The sequence below is a fragment of the Papaver somniferum genome, chromosome 11 (genome assembly GCF_003573695.1).
Source record: "Papaver somniferum cultivar HN1 chromosome 11, ASM357369v1, whole genome shotgun sequence".
NCBI lineage: Eukaryota > Viridiplantae > Streptophyta > Magnoliopsida > Ranunculales > Papaveraceae > Papaver > Papaver somniferum.
In genome coordinates this window covers 36,242,926-36,254,126 of record NC_039368.1, presented here as the reverse complement: position 1 = coordinate 36,254,126, position 11,201 = coordinate 36,242,926, and the positions used below count along the sequence as shown (strand labels likewise).

General features: G+C 36.4%; 1 protein-coding gene across 1 annotated transcript; it reads left to right on the top strand.

The window, feature by feature from the left end:
• The first annotated feature begins 3,840 nt into the window (after positions 1–3,840).
• LOC113323492 lies at positions 3,841–6,352 on the top strand. Its single transcript, XM_026571811.1, has 3 exons — positions 3,841–4,044; positions 4,791–5,219; positions 5,569–6,352. Exons 2-3 carry the CDS (start codon positions 4,803–4,805, stop codon positions 6,205–6,207), a joined length of 1,056 nt encoding a protein of 351 aa, XP_026427596.1. The 5' UTR covers positions 3,841–4,044; positions 4,791–4,802; the 3' UTR covers positions 6,208–6,352.
• The last annotated feature ends 4,849 nt before the right edge of the window (positions 6,353–11,201 follow it).

The following is an 11,201-nucleotide window of genomic DNA, read 5'->3' as shown; positions in this document are numbered from 1 at the left end:
CCCTCACAAGGTACCAAATCACCTCTTGGTATGTGGTAGGTAGTAAGTGCATTCCAATGTGCTACCGCAGGAGTTGGTTCATGATTTGGCTCAAAATACTTCTCGGTGTTCTTTGTTCCTTGAACCAGCAAAGTGAAATTTTCATTCTCCACGTCGGGATCCATTTGGACACAACAAAGTTGTCTTATTATTCTCCTTGGATTATATATTGCTCAGCCGTTAGGATACCAAATTGGTCCATAGTAAGGCGTGACGCTAGAGAAAGCATTCAAGTCGTCTTCATCTACAGAGACATCATCGGGTACGGCATATGGATGAAATACCACATCGTTTATCGTAAGTTTATCCAATTTTTCCCTCAACGAAGTCAAGTGCTCTTCTTTAGACTTCTTTTGTGCATCCAAAAACAACTATTTTCCTGCTGTAGGTTGGTTATAGGGATAAGGGTCTTTTGCACTAGCCAATCCCAATTTAGGGAAGTGGTCGTAAATCCAAACCTATGCGAAAATACGAAAATATCCACGTACATGAAAACTGAATTGGAAGCAGAAAAATTTTGCGAATAATTTGCTAATAACAATGTAGAAGAACTCACCTGAACAAGAGTTAAGTAACCTCCAATTTTATTATACTTAATCCTCGACCCTTTGCTCATCTCTTGTAAAACAAAAGCAAGCACACCAGTGGCCCAAGAGTATTTGTTCATCTCATCGAGATTCTCCAAAAGCTGTAGATAATGTGCATCCACCCTATTTCCAGAAGTGTCGGGGAAAATGACAGTTCCTAGCATGTATAACCAAAAAACGGTGACATGATGCCTAAGGGTCTCCCTGTCCATCACCAACTTTCCTTTCTCCACCTTTTTTTTTGTCCCTCCAAATGATGCCTTCAACTTTACCAACTTGAACTTCTTGACCTTCTTCTTCAATGTTCCATTTGCCTCTCTTGGATTATACTCATCTCCACGTTGAGGGGACCTCACAGCACGTCTAAACTCACATTGAGACTTTCTTGCATCCCATCCTAGACATGTTAGAGCCAAATCTTCAAGAGCTTCATAACTTGTTGAAGGGTTGTAGCCTTCTCGAAGACATTTACCTTCCACTGGTAAGCCGGTGATATTATGGCAATCATCGGGAGTAATTCCCATCTCGCCGAATGGAAGATGCATAGTATATGTCTCGGGATAATGCCTCTCGAGAAATGCGGATACGGCAACAGTGTCAAATTCCACATGTGCTAACTCAATAGATTTCCATAACACACATTCTTTAAACTTGGCTACAAACTCATCACACTCCAAAGAAAAATCCCATGTGGATGCCTTTTGACATTTAATAAGACGAACTGCATCGTTATGATCCTACGAAAAGAACATAACACTATTAATACTTGACGAAACACTATTAATACGAAAAGAGCGTAACACTATGAACTTAAAGAATACCTTTGTCGCATAGATCTTCGTAGCCCATGAGTGTTTGTACCTAAACAATGTTGCCTCTCCATCATTTGGAGTACCATAAGTCGGGTCCAGTGGAAAACACAAATCAACATGGGGAATGTGTGAGTATCTTTTGCTAGGAGGCTTTGGCTTCTTTTTCTCTTTAGCAGGAAAAATTTCTTCCTCTTCCTATTCTTCATCATCATCCCCTTCCTCTTCTTCTTCATCATCATCCTCTCCCTCTTCTCCATCATCTTCCTCTTCTTCTTCATCATCATCCTCTCCCTCTTTTCCATCATCTTCCTCCTCTTCATCGTCTACCTCCTCTCCCTCCTCTTCCTCCTCTTGTCCTTCTCCTTCTTTGCCGGGTTCTAGTTCTTCTTCTTCTACATTTCCTTGGTCTTCATTTACTTGCTCTTGTTCAACCTCTTCATTTCCCTGGTCTTCATTTCCTTGCTCTTCTTCATCATCATTCTCTTCTTGAATAACATTATCAATTGTATTCTCTATCACCTCTTCATTGACACTTTGGATTACATCACGAACATTATCTTGGTTGACTTCCGGTAACAAGACCCCTCCATGTTTAGCATTTGTGGCACCATGTTTTCGGAAATCTAAATGTTTTGCTCCACGAGGGGTGGGAGTTTTCAAATCCTCATCTAGTTGTAGTCTCAATCATTTTCCTTTGTTCCTAATGAACAAAAACCAAAGTATTATCTAAACATAAGAGAATATTGTGTTATCAAATCAAATAGAACTAAAGAATAAAGTAAACACAACACTTGAAGTTAGCACACTACAGTTCGGTTACCAATTTTTTTTTTGCATCGTAACCGAACTACATATTTCAAAAGTTCGGTTAGCCATAAAAATTATCGACAAAACCGAACTCATTTTTAACCTTTGAAAAATTTAGTTCGGTAACGAGAGTATTTTGCGAGCACATCGAACTAAATATTTCAAAAGTTCGGTTAGCAAGAGAAATTATCGACAAAACCGAACTCATTCTTTCAAAGGAAAAATTGAGTTCGGTTACGAGAGATTTTTTTGCGAGCAGATCGAATTATATAGTTCGGTCACCAACTATTTTTCAATTTTTGCGAGCACGCCGAACTGTTTTTACTTTTGGAAGTTCGGTTAGCAATTCTAGGGTTACACAAAAAATTCTCCTAGCCGAAATATCAACTATAACTACCATTTTCAATGAGTTTTGATGATTTCTAATCGATATCTTCAACAAATAACAAATTGAAAAGAATGGGTATGAAGGAAATTACCCGCGGATTTGCATTTCACTTGAATCAGACTTCTTGGTTGCTGTTGGATGATTGATTTTGCCTCTGAATGGTGGTTCAAGTTCTTTTTGTATTAGCAATTGTTTTGGGAGATTCACTATATGTGGGAGTCCCGGACTCAATCCTGGAAGTCTGGGTGTTTGCTTGGCACGCATTGCTTATAAAGATTGATTAATCGACGATGAAATTTTTTCGAATCGACGATTAACGTCAATGTCTGCGAAGAATAAGATGAAAAGAAGAGAAGAAGAAGAAGAATAAGAGGAAAAGAAGAGAAGAAGAAGAAGAAGAAGATGAAGAAAGAAAAGAATAGAATCAGTTTTGAAACTGATTTTTTTCTTTTAATTTAGGTTTTAATTAGTGGGTTGGATTAGTGGGTAAGGTAATGAGTTAGATTAGTGGATTATTAGTATTGGTTATAACCTTAATTAGAATAAGGACAGATTAGTCTTCCCTAATCTTTTAGGACACCCCTTATAATGTAGGATGGGCATTTATATCAAAAAGTAGTCCTCCACTTTTTTTTTCGAGTAGTCCCAAAAAAAAAAAAAAGCGTTCTTTTTGTAATGCAAAATGGACTCGAAGCCCATTTTGCACCCCATCTTACAAACCTACCTCCGCACTCGCTTCCCATTGTTTGTTCTCCTTCATTTATTGCACTCGTTTCCCATTGTTTGTTCTCCTTCATTTATTGCACTCGTTTCCCATTGTTTGTTCTCCTTCATTTATTGCAATTTCCTTTGGGGGAAACCACTTTGGTTGAGTTCTTAATGGCCAGGAACTAAGAAGGTGACGTAACGAAGAGCAGCAGAAGATGTATGAAACAATCCCAAAAAACGGTCGCATTTTTAATTTAACGTGCAAAGTCACGGTAACACACATGACCATGAAAGTAGACCGTAGAACAAGCATATTTCTCAAAGCTAAGGGATAAGAATGAATGAATCATGTAAAGGTAATTCAATAATTCACTTTCTAAAATTACATACTGGAAAGAAACAGAACTTTTTTTATTGTTGTAACTAATTTTAGAACCATGGCATTAATTTTAGATGACAACAAAATAGTTTCGCTCAAGGAATATCAATGGTTATTGATAAAGTGGTAATATGAGCTTTAAACAGAAATAAGACATTAACTGCACTGCACCCACTGAGTATTAGTGTATCAATGGAGAAAATCAAATTCAAGAACTCTACCACCTTTTACTTTCCCAAGTTTTATACTAGACTTTTTAGAAAAGGAACGAAGTGCACTGCAGCAGCTCTTGCATGAAGTTCTTGAGAAACCAACCTTAGACAGGTATGATATCTGATTGATTTGATCATATAGTTTTTTAGTTCTTTTCTGGTACTCAAGGGCTAATCTAGTTGCACAGTAATCTTGATTTTTAGACTCATCTTTTATCTCTCCTCCATTAATATACAGATTTTGTTTATTTTTTCTTCTCGGAAAATGAAAATGAAGAAGACCTCTTCTTTAAACTGAAAATGAAAATCGAAAACCTAGAAAATGCTGGTATTTCCTAGACTAGACATCTCTAAAGTCTAAAGTACTGTTTAGAAAATCAACAAAACCCAAATGAAATACGGAGTACAAAGTTCTGCATAGTTTTTTTTTTTTTCCTAAAATGGAAAATATATATAGGCGCCCTAAAATTTATGAGAGTTCAGACTTCAGAGTTTAATAAGTATGGTGTTCATAATAGATAACTGGTTTTTTTCCTTTGAAACCGAATTCAGTCCGTTCACTTTGTTCCTCTCGGATTGCTTCTTAGTCTGCCATGTAAGAAAAATTGGAAACATTAAAAGAACTGAAGACTGGGATTATAAATATCAAAATTTGTTTTCACGAAATGAAAACCTTTTTATTTATAAAATTGAGAAAAAAATCAATACTTCTCATAGGAAGTATCATCACGATGAGTAAGGAACTGTTTAGACTTCAAGTTCGCTTATGTTTCCTCTGGAAACAGAACCATATGATCACATTCTATGAGAAGTGTAATTTTCTTTCTTGGGGTATCTAAGAGTAGGAAATTATTGCAGGTAAAAGAAGAGATGGTTCGATTTGCTACGCGTTTGAGTGCACCGTATCCAAGTGTGAAGACACTAGTTTGGTCATTGTTGATATTTGTATCGGGCATGCTATTTGGATTAATAGCAACGACTTCATTACACAAACTTGATCTGTTTGATCTATTTGGTTTTGGTGCAAATGTGGAGGGACGTATTGCTGATGAAAATCTTTTTCGGAGTGCTTCAATGGTGCTGAAGAAACATGAATATCCATATACCGTTGTTCCCAAAGTTGCCTTCCTTTTTTTGACGCGTGGTCCGTTACCACTGATACCACTGTGGGAAAGATTTTTTCATGGCCATGAAGATTTTTTCTCAGTGTATGTTCACACAGTACCAGGTTACAAGCTTAACGTTTCGAAATCTTCTCCATTTTATGACAGAGAAATTCCTAGTCAGGTACTTAGCTTATATACATTGTAGTGCTAATTTTATGTATGTATCTCTATGGTTTTGTCAATACCGAAATGCAATACAAAGGCCTTGCCTAATATGCATGGACCTGCAAACTTTTGCAATTGATTTAGAGATGATGCAGTTCAACTAGGCAAAACACATCTACATTCTTCCATGACACGGTTATCCTGATCCATTTATATTTTTCATGGTTGAATCAGTTGATGCACCATGCATGTTATCTTTTCTTAAATTTCTCTCCTGCATAACTCTTAGCATTTCACTCAACCTTTTCTAGTTTTCTGCATTCCATGCATCTGACTTTTTGTTTATTTTGGTCCTTTTTTTATAGGATACTGAATGGGGAAGCATTACCTTAACAGATGCAGAAAAGCGGCTTTTAGCCAACGCCCTCCTCGATTTTTCAAATGAGCGATTCGTCCTTCTCTCTGAGTCTTGCATTCCCTTGCATGATTTCTCCACTATATACAAGTACCTCACAGAATCTGCGCACAGCTTCGTCGACTCATATGATAATCCTGGTATTACAGCGCGTGGTCGTTACAGTCGTAGATTGATACCATACATCATGCTGTCTGATTGGCGGAAGGGAGCACAATGGTTCGAAATGAACCGAATTCTAGCTTCGCAGATCATCTCTGAGACCAAATACTACCCACAATTTAAGAAATACTGCAGGCAACATTGCTACCCGGACGAACATTACATGCCGACTTACGTTTCTATGTTCTTTCCCACCTTAAATGCAAACCGCACTTTAACATGGGTTGACTGGTCAAGGGGTGGAGGACATCCGTCAACTTATGGTGGTGCTGATATTACAGAAAGATTTCTTCAATCTATAAGGAACAGGTGGAAGTGCCAGTATAATTACGGGGAAACATCTACTTGTTACTTGTTTGCGAGAAAGTTCTCTCATTCTGCCTTGGAGCCCCTGTTATCACTAGCTTCAACAGTGATGAAATATTGAGACAAATGTGGCAAATCATGTGCTATTGTTGTCTTGAAAGAATTTGTAGACAGTAGATACATCTTCAGCTTGGACTAGTGGAACCGTGAATATCTACCATTTAACTGCTTAATAGGAGATGTTGAAATGATCATTACGTTCACTATAACTTTCAATTTCGTTTCTTTGTTTCAAGTGCGCAGTGGTAAATGGTAACCACGGCGGAACTAGGAATCTAGCTACGGGGAGGAAAAAAAAATTAAAGCAAACATGATGCGAAAAATGGAATTTGGAGCCCATATCATAAAAAGGAGCTAGGGGGCCAGTCCAACAGGGTAGGCAATTGCCAATCCATTTCATGGGCTGGCTCCAGTATGAAATGGGAACAAGGGAAGAAAAACTAAAACCAAATGTAATGGTAAAAAAATCAAATTTAGGGGTACCTCAATCCAAACATTATAACCTAAAGAAAAAAAAAAGAGAGCGACAAAAGAGATCTGAGGTTCCATAATGCATCTTCAAAAGTCTTTGCAAATTGGTTGGCATTTGCAGCCTTTTCATTTGGGGCCAAAATTTGATCTAACAATATGAGTAGGTATTGAAAGCATGAAGCGGAGCGTGACTCGTTTTTTTGAAAGCTTAGGTTGAATCGTGAAGCGGGAATTTGTGGTTGGCGGTGAATCATAAAATATAAGATTTAAATGGGTATGTAAATATTTATAAATATAAAATGTAGTCAAATATTATTGTAAATAACCATGTAGAACAGTTCGCACCATCCTCTTTTAATTTGCTTCTAGCGTTATTTCTTGAAGTTTGACCATTTTGCGTTTCTGATTTTGGTCAAAATCATTGACTACAAGCCTCTCATTCCAAACGCTTCATAGGTACGAGTCGGAGCGTTTCTGAAAAATTTAAAGCGAAGCGTATACTACATTCTGAAGCATGAAGCGTACACTTTTAATAACCATGAGTAGGAAGTACTGGTATGCAGTGAGATAAACAATGCAAAACACATGTACAAGTTCTACCAATTGCAATGACTTCACCTTCGATGATCAGTAATGAACATAGCATGATTGCGCAAGTGAAGTGTTGTAAGCAGGTGAACTGGCGTGAAATTGTTTTCTCCATATTGTTTGAATCGACAATTGCGGGTGGTAATACAGACTAGATACCTTTCACAATGTGACGTAGTGATCAAAAGCCTTTGACCAAGGTTTCCAACTTTCTATCTATATTCATCGCATGTTCCTAAGTCCTCTAATCTTTAGAATTGAACTCTTCTACATAAGTACGTGCAGGAGAAGAGGCATTGATTTATGTGTTTGGATGCTAGATTGGCCGGTATCGTATGTCAAGTCAGTTGTCAAATTTAATTTCCAAAATATATTCTTCATTTAGCATACTAAAATCAGTTTCGGATTAGATTAAATTTAGGTAGTAGGATACATAATTAAACTTATCTGTGACTGAAAACGCGGGGTACCAAAATACACCACCACTTTTTTTAGGCAATCTATATGGACAAAATCAATACAACTCCGAGAGATAAACTCAATCACGGAATAGTGTGTTGAGTTATCTCTCTCTCACTCTTGCGATTAGAACGTTTACAGAAATAAGTCCGTGAACCTAATCACAAAGATATTACTTGGACGGTACCAAAGACCAATTGTACAAGAATCAATCTAGTCGTATCCAATAAACTAGGTCGGATGTATCTACTAAGATTGATCAACGTACAACCTGTGATATTTCGATTATAAAGATAAGGAAAAAGAAATATCACAGACACCAAAAGTTTTGTCAACGAGGATACTGCAAATGCAGAAAAACCATGGGACCTCGTTCAGATTAAACACCAAAATGTATTAAGCCACTACAGACACTATCCTACTACCAATTAACTTCCGACTGTAATGTAGTTGAACCTTAAAAGTTATCCCACCTATTAAGGTACAATCGCTCTCCTTACTCCTCTTGAATCTCAGCAGGACTCCACATAATTGATTTCCTTAGATGACGTCACACCAACTAAGAGTTGCTTCAACTCAATTGAAAACTTTAAACCGAATCTGCCTCCCACGGATTAATCCTATATATGATTTCCATTTACAAACAAATAACTTGATCAAAGGTGTGGAAATCTATAGAAATAGACAAAGTCTAGCTAACCTCAAAATCCAGATTTATGCAATCCGAAGTGCAACCTAGATTATTATTCACCTCACAAGTATAAAACCCGTGAAATCAATAAATTTTGAGACGAAGTGAAATTTGATGATCTTTATCTATCTTGATTGATGGAGCAAGCTCAACACACAATCAAGATCAAGATACTCGAGTTATCAAGGAAAGATAACTAAACCTGGATTCACGAATCCTTATGAAGACTTTGTAGTCGCTAAACCCTAAAACAGTTAGGAATAGGTTGACTCTAGATACAACTAGGAAACATCAAAAAGTAGTGTCGGGATTCAAAGATCCTATTTACTTGAAGTTCCCCTTTTATAGTCAAAGCATAGGTTGCTTTAGGTTTAAGCTAACATAGCTTTGGAAGCAAGCAAACAATATCTACCGTTAGATGAATCTTTGAATCTAATTTACATAAGAAAGATATACACTCTGGTTAGGTGAGACCGTAACCGAACTGTGTACAAAGACTATGTTCAACATGGTTAGCCAAAACTAGTAGGTTTGAACTTAAAAGCTTAATCTTCATTTTCATGAACACATAAGATATTAATTTGAGTCACAAACATGTGATCAAATAACTCTAGTGTTTTTAGAGAATTGACCAAATTCTAAATATCTTATAGAAATAATTTAAACGCACTTGAAAATATGATCGACATGGTTAGTAGGTGTACAAGGTACAAATACCATTATCATTCGTGAGTCAGTTCAGTCACAGTACGCATACCAGTTTGTAAAATTTTAACCAAACCAAAGTTTCGGAGTTCACAGAACTTTTTAGGTTTGCGTACCGGTTTGGAAACCTTAAGACTGTCACCGATCCGGAGTTCACAGAACTAAATCTGTTTATGTACCAGTTTGGATACTCTGCCGAGTTCGGGAACACATAACTGTTTAAGTTTGCGTACCGGTTTGGAAACCACTCCCGGTTCCGTAACCATAATTCAAAAATGGTTTCCATACGAGTATGCATACCGATTCAGTTCATGAGTTAAACAGATTTTCACATGATGTGCATAAAGAATATGCGTATCACAAATTTGTAAGTCGATATATATCTATTCCACGACGTGTACGAGTACATGTAATACGTGTTCAGACATATAAAAGTTTTCCCAGTTTGTAATACTGATAACATTATCTTATATCTAAATCTAGTAGTTCTGTATTTATCTCCAAATCGATTCCAAACATTCTCGAATAACATCACATATCACTGTTCCAGGTAGGGGTGGACATGGTTCTGGTTTTCCGCTAGAACCAGACCGAACCAAGACGATTAGGTGAAAATCGAACCGAACCATTTGGTAATAGTTGGTTTTGGTTTAGAAAAGATGTAACCTGAGATTAATGGTTTGGTTTTTGTTTGATATAAAAACCGAAACAATAACCAATGAGAAACTGTTTAGTATAGGCCGCTGATGTAATATCTATGATTTAATCTTCATCCTCCGTTTTAACCCTAGATACATTAAGAACAGATCATAACCATTGATTAGAAGTATAAAAACTCCTTATCACTTATGAGTAACCCTGAAACTTCATTTCTTATCCTTTCTTTCTTCCTCTCGCTTCTCCTCCACCAGCTGCTAACTGCTTCAATGCTCCATCACCTTCGCTTTTTTCTTTCTTCTTGATCTATATCCATATCACAAGAGGATGTCATTCATGAGTGTAAGATACAAATTTGGGTTTTGATTTTGATTTTTTTTTTTTTTTGGGTTTTGGTTGAATCTGAGCCTGGTTTTGATTGTTTGCACTGTGAAGGCCTGAAGCAAAGAAAAAGATGGTGGATGTTGAGAAATATTAGAAAAACAAGACTAATTAGTTAACCATTAGGTCAATTTGTTTTTTTATCGGTTGCTTCTACCGGGTTTTCTTCATCAGAACTTGCTAGAAAATGTAATAAAGACTTGATTTATTCTTAATTTGATTTTTTTTTGACTGAGATTTTAATGCATGTGTGTATTACTCTGGTTTCATTCTATTGATTAATGTCTGAGTTTTTCTATTGATTAATGACTGATTTTTGGTTTAAAGGAAAGAAAAGCTTCACAAAGAATTCGTCGTGATGGATTTGGGAGGAGATGGAAGTATGAAGTTAGGGTTTTAGAATTCAAATCTATTTTTTCTGTGTTATTCAATAAATTATTATTATTGTTGGGATAACTTTTATATGAATGAACTATGTGTAATTAAATTTGTGTAAAGAGCTCAAAATCTTTAAATTTTTTGATGGAATTGTATAAAATTATTAAAAAAAAAGAACTGAGTTATCGGTTTTCCACAACCCACTGGAAAAAACCGACACCGATTGAAACCAGTAGAACGAGCCGATGGTTAATGGCTCGGTGTTGGTAAAAAAATTTAGAAACCGAGATTACTTATTTCAGTTTTGGTTTTGCTAGAAACCGAGATGAAACCGGCCATGAACCACCCTAGTTCCAGACTATTTTCGAATGATAAACCTTGACTCATGATTTTGATTCATAACAATAAAATGTTCTTAACCGAAATTCATCAAGAATGAACAAATGTTCATTAAGATTAGTCATTATATTTCGAGAAGTCTGCTAACTTGATAATTAGTTCACGTCTCAAAATTCTTGTCTATGCATACTATAGTCTAATTAGTTATGCGACATCGTCTCAAATGATAGAAAAGTGAATATAACTTGAGGTACAGGTGGTTCAGTCTTCACTTACCTTTTGTTGATGAAGTTATCCAAAAGCTTCGGTTGATCTTCGCCTTCAAATGGTAGAACGCAATGATGATTGTCGTGATCCATTGTTTCTCAACTACATTTTTATCCTAG